The sequence below is a fragment of the Bacillus rossius genome, chromosome 1, assembly GCF_032445375.1.
Source record: "Bacillus rossius redtenbacheri isolate Brsri chromosome 1, Brsri_v3, whole genome shotgun sequence".
In the NCBI taxonomy this organism is placed as follows: domain Eukaryota; kingdom Metazoa; phylum Arthropoda; class Insecta; order Phasmatodea; family Bacillidae; genus Bacillus; species Bacillus rossius.
The window spans coordinates 8,647,341-8,673,430 of record NC_086330.1 but is presented as its reverse complement, the minus strand read 5'-3'; the positions used below and the strand labels follow the sequence as shown (position 1 = coordinate 8,673,430).

Sequence of the window (26,090 nt, the reverse complement as noted above, 5' to 3'; positions counted from 1 at the left end):
ACGTGACTTCCATTCCATTCACGAAACTACTCCTACCAAATTCCATATGCCGAGTGCTAAGATGTTTAAACATAAAAAAATGTGTTGTTACTACACCTAAAACGCTCAAAACATATTTTTACGTAGTAAAATTTTTATTGGTATCGATTTCAAAGCGTTTCCTATTGATGAAAGAATAGGTACATATTTCTTTTGATACTCACCGGAGTTTATTTTATCTTCCACTGAATATTTAATGAGACAAGCCATACTCCGTAAAGCCCTTTCGGTGCTTTTTTTTTCTTTCCGGTCGGATATCAAGTGTTTTCGGATTATTTGAAAATGCATGTCTGCATGTCCCGATTGCCTGGAGAGCCAGGTCGGCGTGACTTGTTCGCCGTCAGCGCCATCTGCAGACACTCGGTCTCTGTCCGGCGCTCATCGGAACCCTCGGATGTCCGCGGTCAACAGAAGCTGTCGGACAACGTGAAGCTGCTAGACGACCGCAACGAGTTCCTGGAGGTGCGCTACTTCTCCAAGTGCCTCAACTCCAGCCAGCAGGAGGAGACGTCAGAGTGCGGGGGTCTGAAACGGGGCATCGAAGTTGCCTTCACGGTGAACATCACGGTGAGTCTTCGATCCAAACATAAACCAGCTGTGGCTAAGATTATGATTAGAGACCTGTAAAATTCGCGGATTCATTTCGCGATAGGATAGAGTCCAAATACTTTTGACATTATTTTGCTTCAGTGATTGGGCCACAGTTTATCTGAAGGACTCTGGGCCAATGAAATATCTTTTAACAGAAGAATTAGCGAATCGCGATCATTCCAGTCAACAGGTGTTACGAGTCGGTAACAAATCAGCAGATGTAATTTGCACGAGTGCGTAGAGGATCATGGAGTCTATCCTTTAGGGATTTGAAATCGCGAATTTTGCAGGTCTCTAGTGATTAGACATTGTTCAGTGTGGCTAAGCTTACATTTCATGAATGTCTGAAACATATTGTAAACCCGCTGGTACTAACTTTGTCCCTTAGTATCTCCAATAACTTCGTTTGCTAAGAGACTTTAAAAAAACTTAAGACTGAAGTAGCTGTAGGAGTGCTTTAGTCATGATGATACGAATAAATGACTAAATGAGTGGGCTTACCTTCTCGTCGGAATCGAAGTCATTAGAGATGTTGAGGAATGACGAGATTAGATTGGATCATTGACAGAATACAGTAAGTGGCTGGGGAAAACAGGAGTACCCCTAGAAAACCGGCCAGCTCACGGGTAACGTCTGCCACGTTTCCACACTTCCAAAAAAAAAAAAAAAAAAAAACCGGCACGATCCCGAGTGATTGTGAACTGACCACTAAAACCAGCGTTGTCTCTATGGCAATTCGAAAGATCAGCGCACTTTAGAGGGGAAGAAAAGTTGCTTAGAGTATGTCTGGGAGGCGATAAATGAAACAAACTTGTTACTAGATTTCTGTGATTCAACATAATAGCTGGGAAATACTCCGTTGCTAGTTGTCATGGAAAAATCTCAGGAATAAACACGATATATGAACATATAAACACAATAGATGAAAACACAAACACAACAGATGAACACAAACACAACATATGAACACAAAAACACAATAGATGAACACCTAAACACATGAAGAACAGGCCAGTGTCAGCTGATGTCAGATGCTGTATGCTTGGACCACACAGAGAATGCTGTAGAAATAATTTAGTCAGAAAAATGACGACGAACACGACAGGCTGAAAACGACGGACCAGCTGAAATAATGCAGTAAAACAACACCTAAGGGACAACAAATCGACGCCCAGGCGAACTCAGCGATGAAACTACAAAGATAATCTGGACGACACAGACGAAAACAGTACCAATGGTGTATGCCCAGGATATAATGTCAAACCAAAGCTATTTTTTGTAACAAACAGTGAAAGACAAGTGATCTGTGTATGTGTAAGTGTAAATGTAAGTTTAGGTATAGCATCAAAACAAAGATTTTGGGCCAAAAAAAGGCCCCAAAAAACAATGCTAAAAGTTTCTTTTTTTAATTTCCTTTAATACAAATATGTATTTACAATTACCATGTTAGAAATGTATATATATGCCAACTTAGATTAGGCAAAAGAGCACTGAGTACTGGAGTGTCTCGTTGCAAATACCAAAACTGCAAAGAGAAAAATTGTGAAAATATAAAAACCGATTGCATTGAATTGAATTGTCGCAAGAATCGCTCGTGGAAAGTGTTGTGCGCGTGTTCCCAGGCCACAAGCTGCCCCAGGAACGCCGGCGTGATAGAGAAGCAGTTTCTGCACATAAGCCCCGTCGGCATCAACGAGAAGGTCACCGTGGAGCTGGAGATAGTGTGCGGCTGCGACTGCAGCAAGGGAAACATGGTGAGCGGAGACGGCCCAACTGTGCTCGGACATGCTTGAACCAGTTCGTTCTGACACATCTGCCTTGCAATCTCTTGGTTTACGGTTGCCCATTAAAAAAATAATAGCCAGTCATGGGGACTGTCAACAAAAGTGAAAACTTAAAACCTTGTTTTTAAATGTGTAATACGACATAATTTCTACGTCAAATATACGTAAGAAAATAATTTTGGTATTATATCAGTGCGATGTCAGCATGATATCATTTATTCTTACATTATTTTTTAGTCAAAACAGATGTCAGTGGTATGTAAAAATTAATTACCTAGCTATGACTTACCAGTGATGTCAGACCTAGGTCATGTATTCACGTGGTCAAATTAACTTCACTTACTGCTACTACAGCATGTCGGTGATGCGTTACTCACAATATTTTACCCATCCAAAAAAAAAGAGTCCAACACGCACATGATACAGTCGAGTATATACAATGTATTAGTGTATATATGCGTGTGCATGTACACAGGCCGCTGCGATTCGCCAGTCTGGCGCAACACGTCACTAGCATGTCGGTGATGCGAACCCATAAGTTATGCCCTACCAAAAATCGCTCAACGCGGCTAAAGAAGTTTTCACTTCAAAAAAGTGAGCAAGTCTTCCAGTACTCTTCAGTGATGTGTAACATCCAACCTATCGCATCACAAACTATGTATTAACGCAACACGTGTGTTAATACAACACTTATAAAATAATTGAATTAATATTTAATATTATATATTTATTTTTCACGTTCTAGAAAAGCCCATGGCAATGCGTCGCGCTGTTCAAGACTACTGTTAGCGGAACGAACGATTAACAGCTGTGTAATCTCTTTTTCTTTCTTCCTTTCTCTCTCTATCTTTCTTCAAGCGCTAACCGTAGGAAAACCATAAATTGAATGGCGCGCGAATCTTCCTACTTCCTGTAACACATTTCCGACGCATTCACGCAATTACTTCCACAAAATGTCTTTTACGGAGAGCTGGGATGTTACCCAACAAAAATAGAAAAAAAAAGACATCAAGCTTGACTTGAATTGGATAGAATCTTGCTGAAAACAAATTCTGATATCAGAGGTGGGAGTTGCGTCGCTGCTACCATGGCTGCCAGAGCAGATGTCCCTGCAAGGGTGAGAGCAGCTCTAGTCACACAGGGTTCACTGCCAGTGTCTTGTGGGGCCCACATAGTCAGGGGTGTATGTGTGTCCGTGAAGCGGGATGATAAGCGCGACGCTCGCTGGTGCTTCTAGCGCGGTGTCTCCTCTGGACTGGCGCGCAGTCTTCTCGTCGTCACAGGATAACTGTGAGATCTGAGTAGTGACAGTGACATTATATGGCATAGAAATGAAGGTATAGGTGTAATGAATGTCTCGTAATTGCTTTCAAGAATCTGTACAAGGTGTTTTATGCCTAAAAACTACCCTGTAAACACGCCTTTTAGCCATTTTAACTCTTCTAAAAACACAGTTCAAATACTTAAACCGAAATCGAAAGTATGTTTCGGCCTTCAACAGATTCTTAAATGTCTTTCGTGAACACACCCTACTCGGATATCTTGAGCAGTTTTGAAACCGCGTTGTTTTTTTCCTTAAGAGTGGGATAAATAGCTACTAGAAATTCCAGCTGCTTGAAGCGTAACATGTTCGCCTGATATTGTGCGTTAGACCGATATTGCTCTGAGTCCCTCGCGATAGGCGACACTTCTCAGTCCCACGATAAGGGCCGAAAGGGGTGGGGTGGCACTGTGAGGCAGTCGGATTTAGTTTTCCTTGCTGTCGCTGTGTTAGCTTGGGATATATGAATGGATGTTCATTTATAAATGGCGAAAACAAACGCACGTTTTTTAAAAGGTAATGCTCGTGGTAAATTGCATTTGTCTGTGCGAAGAAAACGGAACAGAGGTAAAAATCTAGCAAATTGGAGAGAGAAAAATAAGTACACAAATTATTTATAGTATTCATGGGTCGTCTTCAGTGTATAGCTTCAGGCAGTGTTATTAATAAAAACATGTGTTTTTTTTTAAACCTAGATTTAAGGTTAAAGCAAAGCACAAAGACTGAAGAAAGTACGCCAATTGCAGAAACTACATCTGAGAATGCTTAAAGCAAGAAGAAATTATGTAATGAATGGTTTATATTGTGTATTTTATTTTGTAATAAAGGAAAAACCTTTTTACTTCAGTAACTACTATTCATGAAATATATATGTGCTATATATGTGATACATTATATATAAAATACATTTTAGTGTTAAATGGGATACAAACAAGAGATCTTAATATATATAAATTCAGATTCCTGGTGTTTGTTTCCAGTGAACTCTTCACCGAGTCAACCGATTTCCATGAAAATTGGCATTTATGTGTAATTTTTTCCAACTTGAGAGATATGATAGTTTTTATTTCGATTAATGGACTTAATAATTTATAATTAATAATCAATAATAAATAACCGATCGCCATGGGTAAACAAAAAATCATAGGTCATAAACATAAAAACAGTAATTGTGTGACATTTCTCTATGTCCAACACACTGACATATAGCGCTATCCAGTTTGCTTTAACTCGCAGACAATAAAGCTCCATGTGTTTAGCCCGAGCAACGCCGGGTACTGCAGCTAGTACTTTTATATGCTACGTAATGAAACAACATGATAGCTTTGAAAACTTGTAATATTTTTATGTATATTATCAATTTGTATGTAACTGCGAGGTAAACTATTGTAACTTATGTATTTTGTTTACAAATCAGCTTTAAAGTTTTGTGTAATTATTCGTATTTTGTGCTGTGCTTATAAGTGTTGGAACTGCAAAATCTGTAAAACTTATCCCCCAATAAATGCCTTGCAAGGTAATATCCCACGGTATATTTAGTTCATTTAAATTTTATACAACTATTATTATTTGGTTGAAAATAAGATGTATGCCAAGTAATCTAAAAGCAACTAAAAATTATTAATTGTATATCCACAAGCCAGTTAAATATTTGTAAATAAACGGTACTATAAAATATATATGTGCAAAGAATACTCTAAGAATAATGTAAATGAGGTGGACGCGAATGCAATGACAAGAGAAATGCAGAGTAACCTGACAAGACATGTGTTATCGAAAACCAGACTCAACAAGGCGCAGATAACAGCCGGAACCCGACCACTCTAATGGCGAGGATTATCTACAGTGCTCGGGTCTTGCTGAAGGGATGGAATGAAAGTGTCCTATCTCCAAACAGTGAAGTGGAAAATTTTCGGCTCAAACATGAATGTGCAGTGACTTACGTGTATGCAAGTAACTCGCAATTGTATGAAGATAATTATTTCCAAAAATCATATACTATAAAAGAATGTTACATGTAAATCGTTCAGTTTTTACTTTTTTGTTATTCCGATTACTTAATTTTCTGCCAGTTGTCAAATTTGTGCTAATATAAACCTTTTTACTAATTAATTTTGCTTATTAATAACAACATTAACCACATTCTGACAACTGAGATCATTCATTATACATTTCCTCAATGATGTGTAAAAATCTCATTCATCTGCATTAACTGGTTTGACCTCTACTTGCCGTCGCATTGACCACTAAAACAGCTCTAAATGAAGCCCTTTATCGCCCTCTTAAGCTCTGCGCACCATGTGTGTGTGTGTGCGTGTGCGTCCGGAAACTCCCTTAAGAGTATCGTTGCAGTTCAAGGTGTACCCAACCTGAATCTCGAGGGTCCTGATCGATGCCGTCTGCGTGGAATGGGTGGAGATGCACATCGTGACTTGAAGCCTCTCTCCATCAATCAGCGATCCTCTGGCTTCGCGTGCTTCCACTGTGTTTTACAAAAGAGGGTTCCACCAGGTGTTTCCTATTCCTACGACCTCTAGGGGTATCTACTAATTGGCCGACCTTACTACATCAGGGTGCGGGGCTGTCGAATCTCTGAATTTTCAGACTGTCAGGCCCCGTAGCTGGGTCTATATGGAACCTTCATTGGTTTACACTCACTAGTGCCATGACAATCAGGTGTTGGCATGGGACGATAGTTCAACCCCAATGTGTTTCTCTAAGAGATGCTGATCGTTATGGGCGTGGTATCGTTGGCCTCCAGGCGACACAGCATGGTTCAGTACCGTGGTTCGACCAAGCACTCCTGAACTGTGGGACTCATGTTGGTATGATAGGCGTACCCAGGGGCGCTCCAACAGTGACCAGCTGTGGCGTCTCGCCGCTTGGGCTGGCCCCGCGCCTCACGGGAAGCCACCCTAGAGGACCACAGGCCCAGGAGATGACTAGGGACCGGAAAAATTCGCGGGTTCAATGACCTGCAGGATGAACTCCATAGTTCTACGTACACTCGGTCAAATGTCACCCACTCATTGGTTGCTGTCTTGTGAGACGTCCCAACGTAGCAGCCTGTGATTCGATACAGCTTTGGTTGGGTGTTTCTCATTGGCTCAGAGTCATCCAGGTGAGTTGTGAGCCAACAGCAGAGGCAGCACTGAGGTATAACTATTTGTATTTTAGCCTATCGCGAAATGAACTCGCGAATTTTTCCGGTCACTAGAGATGACAGGTGGTGATGTGATGTGGTCGGCAGAACGAGGCCAACTCCTCGGAGTGCAGCCGGCACGGGGACCTGGAGTGCGGGCTGTGCCGCTGCCACCGCGGCTACCTGGGGGACCGCTGCCGCTGCAAGAGCGACAGCAACTCGCCCGCCATGGAGGAGACGGCCGGCTGCAAGGACGACCGCAACGAGACGTGCTCCGGCCACGGCACCTGCGTCTGCAACTCCTGCCAGTGCGCCGCGCGCCCCGACAAGAAGGAGGTCAGCACCAAGCCCACTCTCTCTCTCTCTGTCTTCAACCCACCCGCTTCTGAAGAGCGCTCACACACTTGCTGCAGACGTGTGCTCCTAGGTTCTAGTTCTTCCTGCGGCAAGTTTCAGGTCGAGGATTGAAGCCCACCATATTGGATTGTGACATCACAGTGGACATTTTAGAAGACTTTGAACTAGACCTTCAAAATTTGCCCAGAATTCACCAAAAATTAGCCAAAAGTAACCCAAAATTCGGGAAAATGTAATAATTACAGTTTTTTAGGAAAACATTTCTCCAAAAAGATCTCCAAAAATCTGATACTTAAAAATGCTCTTTTTGAGAGAAAATTTACTGTTTCCAGGGAAAATTTCCCGTTCTATTCCCAATAATTGTCGAAGGCTAGAAATGTTCCCAAAGCAGGTTAAATTCCCCATCTACCAGCCGACAGTAAGCCACTGCAGACATTTAAACTTGAACATGGCCTTTGATCTCCAAAAGGGTATTTATATTATGATATTTTTTGAAATTTTTTGGTGAAAGCTATTGGTATCCTAAATTGGAATTTTGTGTAATTTTGGTTCAATTTCAGTTTAGTTTGAAGAATGTTGAGTCAATTTTGGCGCATTTTGCCCAATTTAGAAGGTTATGTTTAAGGTAAAGGTCAAAGTCAAGGTCATCCAATATGGCCGTCATGACGTCACAATCCAATATGGCGAACCAATATCCTCAATCTGGAATCTACCGCAGGAGGAACTGTTTTATGCTAGTTTAGCAACAACAATGTGGGCAGCTTCATGCAAGTCCAGTCTGCTCCTTCTGTTACAATAATTATATCTTTTGAGTCATGCCACCAAAGAGCGATACATTGTCTCTTGTTATAAAAGTCATGTGCAAGGGTATCATCAGAAAAAAACACTTTGAAGTGCTTCTCAGGAGCAGGTTATGTTGCACATCATGTAAGTGGGTAAATACCACTAGTTAAAAGTTCTTAAAACAACTTAGAATTTTACTCAGCAGTCCCATAAACATTTTAAGCTAAGTACGTTGATTGTTGTCTTTATGACTGTATATTTTTTCACTTGCTTTCCATTGGGTAAAATGTCAGAAAAACCTCTGGTCTAACTGCAAATATAGTAAAACCTTGAAGGTGTCAGGAGTTTAACTTGTTGCCCGAAAAATTAGGTAAGTTTTCTTTGTCATAGCTTATGTTTTCCTCTAATTTTTGTTGGCAGTAAACAGATCTTCCATTAAAAGTTGGCCACAAAAGCATTTCTGTAAATAATATGTATCCTAAATGTATTTCCATAAAACTTGCTTACTTTACGTTTGCCTTTAAAGTTGATTTATCTAAATTTTATTCCCCTATGTACTTGTGGTGATGAACTCGACCAATAAAGATAAGACTTTGTAGAAGGCCGGTTGATCGTCGAGATCGTCGAGATCGGCGAGGAGCCGTAAATGTCGACAGACGTGTGTGTGTGAGTGTGGCAGAGGTACTACGGGCAGCTGCACCTGCCAGTCTGTGGCTGTGTGTGTGTGCGGCAGAGGTACTACGGCCGGCTGTGCGAGTGCGACAACTTCTCGTGCAAGCGGCACGAGGGCCGCGTGTGCGCCGACCACGGCGAGTGCAGCTGCGGCAAGTGCACGTGCCAGCCCGGCTGGACGGGCGAGGCGTGCCAGTGCGCCGACACGGCGGAGGGCTGTCGGCGGCCCGGGGAGGCCGCCGTGTGCAGCGGCCGCGGCTCCTGCGAGTGCGGCCAGTGCGTGTGCGCGCGCACCCAAGAAGGACACCACTACTCGGGCCAGTACTGCGAGGAGTGCCCGGTGAGGACTCTGTGCGTGGCCCACGGGACATGGCCCCCGCAAGGGTGGGGCTGGGTGGACCCCTGGGCCCAGCCCTGCTTATTTTTAAATGTTTAACTTTTATAATTTTTTACCAACTAGAAAAACATATTGAATATTTTATAAACAAAGCTTAGTTTGGACTTATTAAATAGTAAGCATAAAACCGCTCTGCACACTCCGATTTAATCTTTGTCAGGCCAGTCTCCCCAATCTGTTCCTAGCGCTATATCTGATTTTTGCCGAGTCTTTGCGAGTCAGCCTGTGTCTCGTCTTATCCCCGCTTTGATGCACGCCCGTCGCCTGTAATTCTCCTCCGAGCCGTGATCAAGGCGGCTTATCCCTGCGTTTTCCCAGGGCTCTGTTTTTCTCGGAGCTCTCCTGAGGCAAGCACCTAGAGGCACACTCGTGAGTCGTTTTACTCAATGTCCCGGCACGTCTCTGACCTCTGTAGAACTTAATTTCCCACTGTCGTTCAATTTCCACCCCCCTCTCCAGCCTTTCCTGGGAACCCTGCCCAGAGCAATGACCGGCCACTTACCCCGGCCGAAGCCAAGGATTACCATCGGTCTTCGAAAGTACCACCTCTGCCCTCTCGCGGCGGATTTGCGAGTTATTTCTCCTGGGTGTTTGAACGCCCGCTAAACACCTGCCCCCCTGGCGACTCACGCCACAAGCAGTGCCCTGTAGTTCTTTTGCGAGCCGGCAGAGCCCTGCACTAGTCTCCTCCATAAGCCCCCATGCTATCGAAGTCGCCTCGGGCGAGAGATGCTTTAGTCAATTTCTTCTTGGTTCGGCCACTCCTCAGTAGGTCACTAACACCAACATCGACCACCCCCTTCGGAAATCTTCGGAACCTTTCGGTCCGTAAGCCAAAGTCCCCCTTCTTTCTTTCGAAGAAAGCGCCGCGCTGCGCTAGCAGACTGACCATTTCGGATCCTTGGCCAGCACAAAACAAGACTTCAGTCGGTCGTCGTACGAAAAAGGAATTGGCTAGTCAAGGGAGGTTTTCCATAATTTGTATCTTAACCAGTAATTAGTCAGTCTGTGTGCTTAGTAGAAATTGTTTTACATTGCTAAATTCCTAACTATCCTAATTTATGGAAGCGTCCGCGGCAACCGCGCGTGTTCGGCGCTTGTCTTCACCTCACATCCTGGAGGACTACCTTCCTGAGCGCTACAAGACACACCCTGTTTGGTGAGTTTTTGCCAACCTTTTTATTCCCCGGCCATCACCGTTTTTGGTGGGCATCTTTGCCCATTTACTTACTGTCTGTGAACCAGTTCTGACAATGTTGGACTTGGGCATGTTCACAGACAGGGTTCAAGAGCCTGGAGCGGGCATCATGACCGAATCCCCGCTCCTTTCCTCGGGGACCCAGGACGGCTAAGGCGCCCTGGTAGCCTGTAACACACCACCTTCGACCAGCTAATTTCAAATCTCCACACCTCCAAATTCTCAGTGATGTCTACAGTGTAACATTTAGATTACTACTTTGAAGAGACTGGAACATCCAGAACTATTTATTACTTACAGTACTTTAATAACTCTAAGCACTAAGAATTGAAACTCTGGGATTGTTTGTTTTGACCTTTTATTGTTTCTTATTCTGTTTAACTATGCCAAAAGAAACCTAACAATTATATTCTAATTAGGGCCGGCCCATACATGAAATGTTATAGTTTTAATATAATTGCCAACCCATATAGCAAATGTTATAATTTCAATATATTTGGGGAAAAAATATGTAAGTTAAATTACTTTTTAACCTGTTTACTGAGATCATGTTTGGTTAGTTTATGTTCGCTTGATTAAAAGTAAATTAAATATAGAAGCACAGATATATAGACGAAATTGCATTTGTTATTTTTTTTTTGTATTTGAAACTAAAAGATCCACCAGGCGCCCAAAGTTTTATTTTAAGGGGACATTTACGTCACCACCAGGAGAAGAGAGTGTGACAAACACTAAGAACTATGGGGCGCGAACCGAATGGTGGTGTTTATTACTTGGATAGCCTATAGCCTACAGTTCACAAGGATTTTTTTCCCTAACCTAACTATAAACTTAAGTTAAATTTTAGGATGTGTCTATGCTAGGGAGGAATCTAGGCGCATCTCAGGCCAAAGCTTGCGGATTAGCCATGCAGGGAGAGGGTCGCATGCATCGTGTGCTTGTGCGAGGATTGGCCAGTCGTGGTAGCGATTGGCGCCATGACTAGCTCCCCTATGAATGCAAGGGTGTATTCAGGATACAGAGGATGGCATGGATGAAGAGCTGGTAGCATTCGGGGGGTTGGAAACTTGGACCTGTAGTTCGCTTTCATATCTTGTATCCATTGCTGGATTAATGACCAAGGGCGCTCGCATCCCTGGTGATGATAAACAATAGGTCTTTTTTTTCCATTAGGGTATGTTAGGTTATGTTATATTAGTGTTATTTAAAATATTTTATGGCCGTAAAATATATAAAATGGTGTTTTTTTCACGAATGATCGGCAACTTTCGGAGAACTTCGGAACACTTCGGGTGTGGTTTTCATTCCTGTGAACTGTATGTAGGCTTCCCTTATTCCTTGGTGGCATTGGTTGATGTTTACGCTTGTCTGTGACAAGGACATAGTACTTTAGGAATTGTCGCCTCGCCATCGCCATATTGTCACACTTAAAACATTTCGGAATTGGTGCTAAGAAAATGTCGTTAAACACAGTCGTTTCAATGAAATACAGTAATTTGAAACTGTTTACACAATTAAAACACTACACTTCAGCCAATGTTTTGGGCGACTAACCAAAATGGGCAGACCATGAGCTGAAAAAAAGAATGGCTTCACCCGGTTACCATATAAACACATAGGCATGGCCACTCCCTGACTAAATAGAAGCCCTGCAAAAACAAAATTTAAAAAAATGGGTTGAGCCGGAAAGGGGGGGGGGGGTAAATAACTCATTATAATAGACCATCAGACCAAACGCTCATCTATGATTTTTTTTCAGTTAACATATCTCGAAATAACAGTGTGATAATGCTTCCCTATCTTCAACACAAAATAAAATACCTATAGCTCTCATTTTTCATTCGATTAAAAATGTTATGTAATATGGATGGTGAGTATTTTTTTTTTACCCAGAGAGCAAAATAGTCTTAAATAAAGCTTGAATCAAGTTGGCCATTGTAATTTTCTTAGCTTTAATCAAGCTTGATTCAAGCAAACTAGTTTACACATGTGACAAGCTTGCAGCAAGCCTGCCATAATCTCGCAATGGCAAGCCTGCAAGCTTGTGGCATTGGTTCATGGTTCAAAGCAGGCTTGAATCGAGCTTGACGTGTCAAGCTTGCACTGTGAGCCTAATTCAAGTCGTATGACGAGCTTGTTCGCAAGCTTGCATGTTGTGTGGATGTGTTCTGATGGTGTTCAGCTTGTTATTTGCAGTCTTGTCCCGGTGCGCTGTGCAAAGACTTCGAGGTTTGCGCTCAGTGCAAGCTGAATGACACAAAGATGCTGAAGCAAGTGGAGATGTGCAGCAAGTGCGGCTACATAACTGTCGTGGACAACATACGAGCCAAAGGTGATCGCCGGCCTCCAAAGACAGTTGTAATTTGCGGGAATACCTACCTGATTGTTGTACTTGGACACGCCATGCCCATGTTTGCGATGTGTTGTTATTTAGCGGCTACGATCAGCGGGAAAATAACTCATTCCTTAGTTTCATGTGCCGATGAGACTGCTGATCCTGTATTTAAGAACGTTTTGTGAATCACCTGAAAAAGTACTAATGTCATTCTAAAAATTATTTTACCACTTAATGAGTAATACAAAAAATTTAAGCATTTTCTTGACGCTAATAATTTTTGTAATTACTTTTATTGTACCGGAACAGTCACGTGGCCTACAACTAAATTTAGAAAATTCTTTTGGCGCCTGTGTTACTGATTTTTTCATTGGCAGTTCGTATTTATGAAAGACATCTCGTCGTACCCATGTTAAGTTGGTAACTCCACTTCTATCTTTTCAGCATTAATTCACCATCGCATAGAGGGCGAGACAAAATAACTGTGGTTTATTCATTAACACAATGCTGAACTTAAACGGTTTGATGCATATCCCGGAAATTATATCTGTTCACAAAATGTGGTTACTAAACTTTCGATAAACATAAGTAATGACAGTTAAAACTGGCTCCAGTAAATATAAACTGTGGTTATTTCCGAGGCGAAAATAGACCAGGATAGCAAGGTTACGCAGCGAAACCCAGCTGGTACACAAATGCTTATTCACGTGGCTTGTGTCTCGTCAACAACGAGGTTTGTGGAAAAAATAACCGCACTTCGGGAAAAGATTCGAGGGGATTTGGACCTTTCAACGACCTAGGGGAAACCAAAGCAGGAAAGTTCGAATTGGGATTAGACTCGGATCCCACCGAATGAGAATGAGAGTCCATTCCACTCGGTTGTAAGCAGATGTGCAATTCCTGAAACTTGGTTTACGTTATATGAGCTCCTGGCCTAGACCTTTAAGCACGCAAGCAGAATCATTAATTAGCCCATTGGAATAAATAAACAGATCTTTTCTGGTCTCTGACAATCAACCGATAGATCTCTCGGTATGTTCAGTTGGGAAACCTTGCTTTTTAGATCTACTGTCAGCTCATGCATTATCCCCCTACTTACATTAGTTTGTCCCACCAGTTATACAAAAATTTGTGTGTATCAAAGGATCTAATATAAGGGGCCACATAACACGATTGTAATTAAAAAAAAGCTATAAAACATTGTGTACTAAGAAGTGTGTGCAATGTGACTGCACAGTGCAGTTGTTCACTGTGTGTAACGGCGGCCTCCGTGGCTCAGTAGCTACTGGATGGACCACAAGCTTCGCACGGTAATGGTCCCGGTCTGACTCCCGGCAGGTTCAATTCATGCGTTCCGAAAGTGGTCGATGGATTTTACTTTTCCCCCTCAACAATGTATTCCTTCAGTAGCTTTACGTTGGCATCAGTAGCTATCCAGGCGATGCTAAACGCGTACCTCATATAGTCTGCCTCATGCTTAAGACTGCAGTACAGAGAAAATGGCATCAACTGTTACCTAAGGAAGTATAACTTCAAAAAGTGTGTTGTTTTGACGTGATAACTTCTTATAAATCGATGAACACCGGCTGCACGCACGAAAAATTGTCACGTTCCGCCTGAGCCTAGCGTGCAAGAACCGGCCAACCACCGTGCGAGAAAATCTTCTATAATATCAAACAGGTTAAGGCGGGCTTTTTTACTAATTGCTCGTGATTATATTTAAACAAGTTATTTAAATTAAAAAACTAAATTATATTTGAAAATTCAAAAGTATGCAATTTTCATCAATGTTTTCTTATGACGTTATCACGTAAAATTATCGTCCGTAAACCGACTTTACAGACAACCCCCCCCCTTTTTTTTTTTTGGAGTATCTATCATTTGCAAAGAAATGCGCGTTTATAATATCTGCAACATCTGATGTTGACAGTTCTGATGGCAGATCGCAAGTCAACGTTCGCATCATGCACATAAGCAAAAATCTGTGTACATCATATCTTTACTGTACGTTTGTAGCGACGTGGCAAATGTTTCCAGACGAGGACGACTACGACAGCTACGACAGCAACCAGGACAAGATCTGCCCGATAGCCGACGCCCAAGGCTGCACGCTCTACTTCCGCTACCGGTTCATGGACGGCGCGCACCGGATATGGGTGCAGAAGGAGAGAGAGTGTGGACCGAACATACTAGGCAAGTTACAGGCAGTACACTTCTTGTTTGTATAGTACTAGCTGTAGTACCACCCGGCGTTGCCCGGGCTGAACACGGGGCGAAGGGGACCTTTTTTTTTTGTCGAAATCAGATGTAGACAGTAATTGTCTTCTGAACGTCAAGTGTGCAAAATAATTGCCATCACTGGCAAAACCCGGCAGACGTTGTTCGGTTAGTGTAAATTTATCTAAAAATGAATGGCCTGTAGCTATGTAATATAGAATCTATAAAGCTTTGTAAAAAAATTGAATATTGAAAGATTACTTATACTAAAAAGATTCCTTTATGTAGCTAATGTCCAACATGCGTTTCAATGCTTCATTCAATTTTTTTTTGTAATTTTGTTTAAAGTAGGTGTACACATACAAAGCACCTCACTAAGCGGACGGGTCTCGCCAAGGAGAAGGATAGGAAGTAGCCAAACCTTGCTTTATGACCGTGATGCGGACATAGAGGAATGACACACACTCGTTGTTTGGATGTCTATGACCTATGATTTTCTTTTGTAAAAAATTGAATTTATCCATGGCGATCGGTTGAACGATATAAATGTTGATGCGCTGCAGCGCCATCTAGCATAAAAACATTCTCTGTGGAAAAAAAAACATTCCGATGAGCCAAATTTCATGGTAATCGGTCAAACGGTGTGTTTCTCAACATCACACATACCAACATACACACACATATATACAGTCAGCCTAAAACAGTTCAATTTTTTTAACCAGACTTTCTTTGGTTCGGCACATTCTGTGGTCCGACACGAATTAAACCGATTGCATTCACACCTTCTTCGTCCGATAGTTTTCTTCCCTGGCGGGAACCGGCAGTGGTAGAACTTGCCAATAGCAGGCCAGAACAGCGCGGTTAGGATTGGAGACCTGCAATGTTAAGGTTGTTTTCTGCTGACATGCTAAACTCCACTGTCCTGAAGATTGTTGGATCGTCTGACGTAGAGAGACCGGGAAAAACTCGCGGAATTATTTCGCGTTACGCTGGAATCCAAACACATGTACCTTCGTGTTTGCTTCTGTGATTGTCTCTCAGTTTATCTGAAGGATTCAGAGCCAGTGTAAACCTTCAACTGGAGAAGTATCCAACCGCAAGCATCCCAGTCCACAGGTCTCACAAGTCAGTAGCCAATGAGCGGGTGGCATTTGGCCGAGTATGTGGAGGATTGTGGAGTCCATCCCAGATGTCGCTGAAACAGCGAATGTTTCCAGTCCCTACTGATGTAGTAGTTACGGCGCCTCATTGTTGATCAAAAGTTCCGTCGAGGGTTGGGTCCCTCAAGTATGAAGAATACTCTTCCTAGGGTTCAAAGTACCTGTAAATGTGTTATCTCTTCATTCTCAAACTACGGAAGGCAAATGGGAACTAGTGCAAAATCACATTCCGTAGTTTTTCTTGGAATAGTCGCGGTTGTTGAACGTCGTGACCTCATATAAATTATCCCTACCATAGCAGTTCTCTAGCTCATCCATGTTGGTGCTTCAACCATCATCGCTAGGCCAGTGTCAAAGCCAATGATTTTTCCGCAGAAAAATTGTAGCAGACGCTAGGATTTTATGAAGCACCAGCAAACCATAATGCTTTCTGCAGTAAGCAAATGCTGTCCACAATACTGATTCGAAAAGTTCATTCATAATCTGGATTCACGTCAACACACTTAAACGTGAAAATGATGTCACAGCGATTGATAGGTACAAATAATTTCTGCATCTTTCCACGAAAATTCACTAGCCAAATTCATGGAAAACAACTAAATTCTATAATTCAAAATATTTTTTCCCCTCCTTTGTGAGGCATGTATGTCATTATCGTTGAACACTAATTGCTGTTTTTTTTTGCAGGTGTAATTTTCGGAGTGATCGGGGCTACAGTTTTCCTGGGACTTCTGATTATCTTGATATGGAAGATACTTACCACGATTCATGACAAAAGAGAATACGCCAGATTTGAGAAGGAACGTGAACTCTCAAAGTGGCATAGGGTTTGTATGATGTTTCTTAGATGTTCATATGTTTAAATATTTTTATTTGTGTAGCAATGAAAAAGGCATCATTGTAAGAATTAACTATTGTTTCTTTTGTTTTTAAGGATGGGAATCCTCTGTACCAAACTCCAACGTCAACTTTTAATAATCCGACATTTAAAAAATCATGAAGACATCAATGAAGAGATGGGTATCAAGTGACAATAATACAGAAAAAAATCTCACTATATCTTATACCAAATCTATTGCCTGTGATACATTTTTTTGCAAAGAGGATTTTGAATACATATTATTAATATTAAAATATACTATAGAGTAACATTTTCAAGTGTAAATATTGCTTTTTTATCAACACATGATTTAAAGAAATGTTAAAAATATCATTGAAAAAAAAAAGAACAAGATTGTTATAATTAATCCAGTCATTCCCCCCTTCCCCTATTCAAAAAGTGATTGCACGGTGTCTGACTTGTGTTCAGCCGCTGTCTAACTTGTTTTCAGCCACTGTCTAACTTATGTTCAGCCAATTCCTCGAGATAAAATTTTAAACGGCACTGACTACAGTAAATAAAAAAGGAGAGGGGGATAAACATATCTTAAAATATGAAAATTGTTTCAATTTTGTAGATGTATTTTTTAATAAAAAGCTGTTATAAAACTATAGAGTCCTACCATAACTAAACTTCAAGATAAACCTTTTTTTATTTTCATTCTTTGCGTTCACAGTATAAACGATAGATAAGTGAACTATAATTTATGTAGGCGAGAGTAATTTATTAGAGGTGAAGAAATGTTTTAACATTGTAGTAACATTACTAAAGATAACAAAAAAGATATATTTCCAAAAATTGCATTGTTAAAATCTCATAGTAATTAACCCTCTCCAGCATGTAACTAATTATAAGACGTAATGTATCACGAACATCGACTTCAACTACTGTCTCAAGCTTTGTCCTTTGGTTTGTCGAGCCATAAAATGGAATAATAAATCTGCAAACTGTGGCTAGTGTTTAAAAAGTTCAAAATATTTAGTTTTATCACTATCAATTACTATATTTAAAAGAAAAAAATGAGCATTGTAAGTATAATTTTCATATTTTTTAGCTGAAGTTTTGTTGTTCATTAATATTTTATGTATACTTTATGTGCCTTAATACTAATTATTATATATTTTACTATAAGAAAATTGTGTGTTATCAATCAGAATATTGTTTATCTTGTAAATAATTAGTATCGCTAGAAAGTATATTTTATATGAAAAAGTATTATTAAGTATAAAATTTATGGAAGATAATAATTTGTTATTTAGTGAGATTATGGAAATAACTAGATCAACTATTATTTCATGACGCATTTAATTATAGTGTTTTACATTAATTTATTATTTGTTTGAACGATTGATGATCAGACACACCCAATAAGGCGGCGCTCAGATAGCGTAGAACATTAGTTTCTCTAGCTGTTGGAATTCATGTGGCTGGCTCGGAAAAGACCGCCAATGAATGAAGGAATATTTCTCGAGTACGTACAGGAATAAGGAAGCTAAACAGCTGGAAAAATACGCTGTGAGGTATGAGGGTATATACGGTGATGTTCTTTTATACAGTATCAACATTACAAAACTATACAAAGTTATTATGTAGTATTGTGTGTAAATATTTTAAGTAGGCAATTATAATAAATATTTTTTTGCTAATTGCTTTACTAAAAATAAAATGTACTGTCTCAACCCCGCTCTTTTACTATCATCCCTAATCCTTCTGTTCACTACAATACCTGCCTTAACGTAGGTTCTGAGCGACACAATAAATCTGAATTGAAAGATTGATAATTCATTACTGGAAGTTTTGGAGCAGTTTCAATCTATTTCACGCAAACTTCCACTAATTTACAGTAGCTTTAACAGATTCATACGTAAAGTACACAAAGAAAATATTTTCCACTATTGGAAGTTAATTACTCCACAGATTTGGATGAAACCTTGCAAGGAAATAATATATGAGCTGTACTGACATACAAGGTAATTTTTATTATGACTTTTATTTAGATTGCCCAGGTAATTGCTGCAAAGAATAGTAGGTACCTACCTATATAGGTTTTTTTTCATTAAAAAATCTATGTAGATAAATTTTTATGTCTGCTAATCAAATGGTTCAATAGTCGACGCAGCTACTACAAACCGGCATTAAATATAGACTTCTAGGATACAATTCCTGCTGCTTCTGTGTGGAGGCATGTTGGGCTAGATGTGTGGGACGAAATGCATTTATTGTAGGACACTAAAGGGATCACAATAATATTTCCATGTTACCTTATGTTATGTAGCTAAGTTGCTGTAATTTTCTAATTCTGCCTTCACTAGTTTTTTTACTTTAAAATCCTTGAAGGAAGGGTTCAGAACCCCCCCCCCCCCCCTAACCCTTCCTCCTCCTGCTACAGCCCTGTCATTGGTCAATGAAACAAGAGGTCACATCCTTTGGCAAGTTTCACGAGAATTGTTAGAGATGGTGATTTATCGCGGAAATGATTTTCTCCAACATGGCCTGCAAATGCTCTGTAACATCCTTTGGCTCTTGCTGTTGGAACAAATACGAGTTACTCGGCGAAGTTATTTTACGGTTAATCACGGAGGTTCTGCACTGCAAAGTGTGTTTTCTGATTGGCCGAGTCGAGTGCGGTACGAGATTTCCTCCGCGGGTCACAGACAATAAGAGAAATGATTCAAATACGTACCAAAGACTTCAAGTCTTTCAAACAGTCGGATTTTGCCACGATAAATCACCACGTGTAGCGATTGTTTACAACTGGCTCAGAGTCTTCAAGGCACTGTATTTTTTTTTGTAAATGTAACAAAAATAGTCATGTAAAATCCTATATACAGTAACGCTCATCGCTGACTTAATAATCACGTACCGCTGCGAGGCAGCGCCTGCCTGCAGAATGCCAGCGTGCGCGGCGGGAAGTCTCCCACCAGGAGACTGAGACCGGCACTCTGCAGGTAGCCGCACTTGCTGCTTTACGCTCAGCAACACTTCCGTGTTTTTATATCTTATAACTTATAAGAAGTGCATTTGAAGTTTTCACCAAAAGATGGCGTTAGAAGTTAAATAAGAGCTTTTTATTTTTATTTAATTTGTGAAGATTTTGATCATTCTTTTACTTTACTAATTTAAATAATTAACTTCGCAAATTAAGTAAATATTTAATTAATCGCTGAAAATAAATTTTGATTACGTGAGAAGTCGTTATAATTCATTAAATATTATTGAATGAGACGATTCACACGCAGTAGAAGTTTTCAAAAGGTTTTTTCTTTAAAAAATTGTTTTTGCCAAAAACTTTTTTATCATTATATATATCAGTAATAATTTTAATTTGCTCAATATTTAAATAAATAGAAATTTTAATAAATATTTCGTGTATATTAAATTGTTTGTTATATTCAACATTTTTCAACGGGCGCCTTACAACTAACTAGTGAGAGATATTTCTCAGTTTGGACATTTACGTGAAAAAAAACTGCATCGATACAAAATTGTGTTCGCAGTAATACTAGGTTCGGATTCTCACCCGGGCATTTAGCTTTGTGTTGTCCCATTATCTCTAGTAGTTAAATTTATTAGTAAACCGTTCCCTGACTAGCTTTCCAGTATCAACTGCTCACATAATAAATAAGAATGATACCAAAAAATAAAGTTAAATTGTTGAATATTGCATTATCTTTTCCATGTTTAAAAAAATATATATGCTTTAATGAAACATTAGTTAAAATATATGCATTAAAATATATCAGCATTTGTCGTAATTAATGGTCAGTATCATCTCGAAAAACACATTTTATATATGCAAATATAGTCGTACCCATGTCTTTCTGGTAGTGTTACAGATTTTTTTTTGTAAAAGTACAGAAAAAAGGTTTTCTTAGTGTCGTTCAATCACCGACGTGAAGTAGCTAGCTGCATACGTGCTTCAAGTATGCTTCGCTTCAGAATGAATGCAGGAAGTAATCGTTGGCTCTGGAAGCAGGGATTTCAGACGGCCACCCAGAAATCCTTGCACCGAGCTCGCTCAAAGCTGGTATAAAGAACGAAAAACTGGTACCTCCGTGCTCTACTGCGGCGCTACCAACACTACAACAAATACAAACTGTGTCGGAATCGCATCCCAGAGAAAAAATATATATATATTAGATTCTTATTCAGTTAAAAGAGGGCAGTCATCATCGAACGCAAAGAAGAAATGTCACATTAATTATTTCATTTTGATATTTCATCGCATTTCTGATCTAAAATGTAAATAACATTGAAAAACATGTAAAAATTATTCATATCGAAGATATTCGTCTGAAACGAGGGTTCATTCACTTGAGCAATGAATTGGGGGAGGGGGGGGGGGGGAAGTCAAAAGTATAGGCCTACACATTTAAATCATGGGGAAAAAAAAAAAAAAAAAAACATTTTTAGACTCAAAATTATTCATTGAGGATATTCAAATGCAAATAATTTCTTTTGAAATCAGTAAAGTGATAGCGATATTCATTTTGATGTGGTGTTTATTCTGGTAAACTATATGAACCATGTAAGTAATGTAATTTTTATTTTTTATATCAAATAGTATAACAAATTATTAAAATATGTATTAAAAAACTCTTAATAAATCTAGTACTTTTTTTTATCGAACAATATTCTGCATTGCCAACGCAGCGTCCTTCGTACTCTCATAAACTTCGACTGAGATTTCCTCGAATATCACGTCCGAATAGCAAATGGTCAAGCAGTTTTACCAACAGTAGCTACAGTGGCAATACTGGCAAATGACAATCGACCGTGATTTTTCGCTCTGTGTTATATTGGCGTATTTGTTCGGTTAATGGCTAACGTTGGTATTTTGTCGGTTAAAGATTATTGTTAGTTTGCTAATCTTGGTATTGTTGCGTACAAGGACAGAGTCGTCGTGGTACATGGTACGTGACCCTGAGAACTGGTGTGCGCACCAAGAAGCAGGGTGTCCACAAGGAAAAAATATTTCGTACCAATTTAGGCGAGAAAAAAGTACTAAATTATATTTTCTTATGGTTTTAACAATTTAGGAAGTTATAATGAAATTGCAACGCTCTAACTTAAATATCACACCACACACACATACATTCCATAGTTTTTAAAAATAATCACGCTTAATAATAAAACATATTGCAGTTACTGTAATATTATTATATTAAAGAAAAAAAGTACTAGATCTGAGCGTAAATGTACTAGACCAATAAAAAACTTATAAAAGTACTAGATCTAGTACGAAAGTACTAACTGTGGACACCCTGCCAAGAAGTTGGTACGTCTGGAAGTGAGCTGTCCTGCGGTGACGAGAAGGGGAAGGGCGGAGGGACTTCCGGCGGCGGCGGGCCGCATCCGGCGCGGCAGCTGCCCCCTGGGCCGGCGGCCGCAGTCCGCCATGAGCCCCCTGCCGGCGCTGGTGGCGCTGGTGGCGCTGGTGGCGCTGGTGGCGCCGGTGGCGCTGGTGGCGCCGGTGGAGCCGGTGGAGCCGGCGGCGCAGACCCCGTGCGCCGCGGCGCGGGACTGCGGGCAGTGCGTCACCACGCCTTCGTGCGCCTGGTGCGCGGACCAGGTGCGTGTCACCAGGACCATCCGCCTCGTGCGTGCGTCTCCAGGGTTTTCTACGTGCCGGTCAACACAACTTTCAGATTATGATTCAATGTTAGAAAACACTTGTAAAGCGTTTATTGCCACGTACGATTACTCAATTCCACCGGGATTTGATTGTAAGCATTTGTAAAACTGACCAGAGGATAATTTATTAGAAATTAATATCAAAATTTCTTAAGATTCATTAGCAAAATCATCGTTGAAATTTAAGTTCCAGGTTGGCTTAAAATTTTCTTTCAAAGAGTTAATTTTTTTTTTTAATTTCCCGGGGAGGGCTTCCATAAAAGAAAATAGCCCAGGGCCCCACCGTTCGAGAGGAGACGTATCTCGTGGAACGGACAATCCACTATCCCGCGCGCGTGGTCACGGACACTGGACTTGGACCAGCCCTTCCGTGTGTGTTGCTCCGTTGCGACCAGTCGAAGCCGCGCTGGTAGCCATGTTTGTTTACGTTTTAACACGTTCAACATTATTTGATACAACAAAAACCTGGCATTCTATGTGTAGAGACCGGAAAAATTCGCGGATTCGTTTCGCGTTATGCTGGGATCCAAACAGCTGTACCTTCATATTACTTCTGTGATTGGCTTTGAGCCAGTGAAAAAAACTTCAGACAAAGAAGTATCGAATCGGAAGCATTCTCGTTGACAGGTCTCAGAAGTAATTAGCAAATGAGCATGTGGCATTTGCCCGAATATGTAGGGAATCGTGGAGTCTATCCTAGAGGGCATTGAACTCGCGAATATTTCCAGTTTCTATCTATATGTATAATTGTTTTCTTGTTTATTTTTACTAAGATGTAAATGAAGAACGTGCTACGTTCAGGTATCTGAAATTTGTTTTAGTATAATTAATTTTTCGTATTAGGTAACCGTGGAATTCTGTCTGGTTTGTTTGCCTTTTGTTACGTTTCCGTGTCGTTGTGGAACGAGTACAAGTAACAGTTAGTTGTATATAGTTTAGGTGGGACATTTTTCGCAAAAATATCGTCTTTCATTTATTTTCGCACGATTTAGGATATCGTTACTGAAATGAAAATTTGGTTAGTTAGGTGAGCTACATTTAAAATAGGTACTCCAAATTCCGTGGAGATGTATGAAACTTTGCAAAATGGCATTTTTTGTTCCCACGGCGGATTTGCATGATCGATAGGCCAACTTCGCGTAAGTTCGGGATTGATCGGGGGTCAAGGAATCTTGGGCTTCCCGTATACTGGCCGTATACTTCCCGTATAATGGCTTTAAGGTAGTACTTCTTCTACGCCCGCTCGGGAGTTGTCTGTGGCCAGAAGGGGCGGGTGGGCAGGAATTAGGAATGTGAATGCCGGGTTTAGTGATGTAGCGTTCTGACTCAGGATGTGCATCACAAAACAATGTGATTCGCAAATAATCAATTTAAAGTTATAATATATTTGGTGAAATTACACGGACAACAATTTAAATTTTAAAAAAAGTGAAAAAAATTTTATACGTTCAAATATGTATTATCTTTTGATTTGCCACTTTTCTCGTAAAATTAAATTACTAGGCCTACTTGTAAATTATAGTTATCGTAGTTGTTACTAACAAAAATATTTATTTCACAAACCTTCATGATTTCGGGAGGTCTTAACACTAAATATGTTACTGACTAATACCGGACAGCTCTATACAAAATTCTATAGAGGCTATTTGTCTATACTAACAAGAACAACATAGGCGAGATTGTGAAAAATGACCTAATGACAAGAGGCGTGTCCAAAAGAAATATTTTTTAATGAATCCTAAAATTACACATGTTATCTGGTGTAAAAAAAGATAAACTTTTATTTTTATTTTGAAGCATTGAAGGTTTTCCCCCATTAATATGTATCATTATTAAACCATTTTTAAGGGAAAATAGTTAGATTTGTGTCATAATGTTGGTACCATAATATGTATTAAACAGATACATTGTTCATGCCAGGCATGCCTTTTGCCATCTATCGGCCTGATACAAAAATCTTGGAGCTGTCCAGTAATATTTTGGTGTATTTGATAAAACCTAATTTATTTTATTCTACATCTACTACACCTTCGGGTCCAGAAGTTGCAAAAGGTCCAGCCCATTCGAAATAATCCAGTATAGTCTGACACTTGTTTTCTGCGCAGTCACTAGCTCACTACTTGCCAACTGAAATGTAAAAATCAACTGGTGCTCTTATGGTAGAGCTAATGAAGCATTAAGCAGTTCACGGTCACCGAACATATTTTAATGTACGAGTAATGAAATATCAAAGTACTTGTTGCATTCAACTCGAACATGTAAAGTCCCGCGATACTTTAAAACCGCAACTGCTGCTTCCATAATGACACAGTTTGACTGGAAATCCACCCTTAAACTGACTGGTAGCGTAGCTTGCACGCGCGACTTTCATTCCTACTTAGTGGAGTCGCGGAACTATCGCACACTCTTCTGACCTCAGGGTAGAATCCAAAGTCATAGAATGTTTGCTTTCCCATTGGTCGATTCCTTAGCGAGGACATTTTTATCCTTGTTAATTGGCGCTGCCTGGTTCGCTTTCTTCTCTCCTAGCCGTGCATCTTTGGCTCACGGTCGTAGAGGGGCGTGTCCAAATAGCTGCGGTCTAATCATGAACACGGTGCGAGATTGTGAAGGTTTGCATTCTAACTTGCGAATTAATGGATGCGCGGTATTTCCGTGTCTCTACTACTAAGTATATGGTTTCACCAAAAGTCCCAGAGGCTTTGGCAAGTTTATTTTGGCAATCCCCCAAATCCCGCAGACGAGAGCTCCTTTATATTCCGAGGCCGCTGTGGAATACAGAATAATATTTTTTTGAAGTATAAGTTAGAAGCTATTTTTCCTTCTGCGTGGCAATACTTGAGAGCAGGGTTTCAGACATTCTCAGCAGTAGCAAAAAAAAAAAATGGCGTAAAATGACGATACTAGTAGGACATCAAGCTATATAACTGCTCATAAATCTGAAATGAATAGATTGTTATAAAATATATTAACATTAAAATCGTTCAGATGTGGAACAGGGTCAATGTTAAATACCTAAAGTTGTAAAGAACATAATTTCATTAGTAGGGACCGGGAAAATCGGCGGGTTCAATGACCTCCACGATAGATTCCACAACCCCCTGCATACTGAGGCAAATGCCACCCGTTGACTGGCTACTGACTTGTGAGTAGAGACCGGAAAAATTCGCGGATTCATTTCGTGATAGGCTGAAATTCAAACTTGTGTACATTTCTGCTGGTTCTGCTATTGGCTCGCAGTTTAACTGGAACTCTCTAGGCCAATGAGAGACTATCGACCAAAGAAGCGTCGATTCACAAGCTACCCAGTGGAGACGCCTCACAAGTTAGCACCCAATGAACACGCGTGTTTGCTTGAGAAATGCAGAGGATAATGGAGGCTATCCTAGAGGTCATTGAATCCACGAATTTTTCCGGTCCCTACTTGTGAGGCATCTCGACTTCATAACCCATGATTCCATACTTCTTCACTTGAGAGTCACTTGCTGGCCCAGATTCATCGAGATCAAAAGTGAGCCAATAGCAGAGGCAACAACAAAGGTGTAGCCTAAGCATTTTAAATTTTAGCCTATCGCGAAAT

The 26,090-nt window shown here is 40.4% G+C and overlaps 2 protein-coding genes across 2 annotated transcripts in view; both read left to right on the top strand.

The window, feature by feature from the left end:
- LOC134531867 (integrin beta-PS-like) overlaps positions 1 to 18,555 on the top strand; it is a 60,152-nt gene extending 41,597 nt beyond the window's left edge. Inside the window, exons 8-15 of the mRNA XM_063367874.1 lie at positions 451 to 606; positions 2,253 to 2,384; positions 6,986 to 7,213; positions 8,751 to 9,029; positions 12,481 to 12,616; positions 14,657 to 14,812; positions 16,684 to 16,823; positions 16,931 to 18,555. Coding sequence (XP_063223944.1) covers positions 451 to 606; positions 2,253 to 2,384; positions 6,986 to 7,213; positions 8,751 to 9,029; positions 12,481 to 12,616; positions 14,657 to 14,812; positions 16,684 to 16,823; positions 16,931 to 16,996 — 1,293 coding nt within the window. The 3' untranslated portion in view covers positions 16,997 to 18,555. The remainder of the gene's footprint in view (positions 1 to 450; positions 607 to 2,252; positions 2,385 to 6,985; positions 7,214 to 8,750; positions 9,030 to 12,480; positions 12,617 to 14,656; positions 14,813 to 16,683; positions 16,824 to 16,930) is intronic.
- Positions 18,325 to 26,090, top strand: part of LOC134528624 (integrin beta-PS-like) — a 69,991-nt gene continuing 62,225 nt past the window's right edge. The window contains exons 1-2 of the mRNA XM_063362376.1: positions 18,325 to 18,347; positions 22,193 to 22,448. Of these exons, the coding sequence (XP_063218446.1) occupies positions 18,325 to 18,347; positions 22,193 to 22,448 (279 nt within the window). The remainder of the gene's footprint in view (positions 18,348 to 22,192; positions 22,449 to 26,090) is intronic.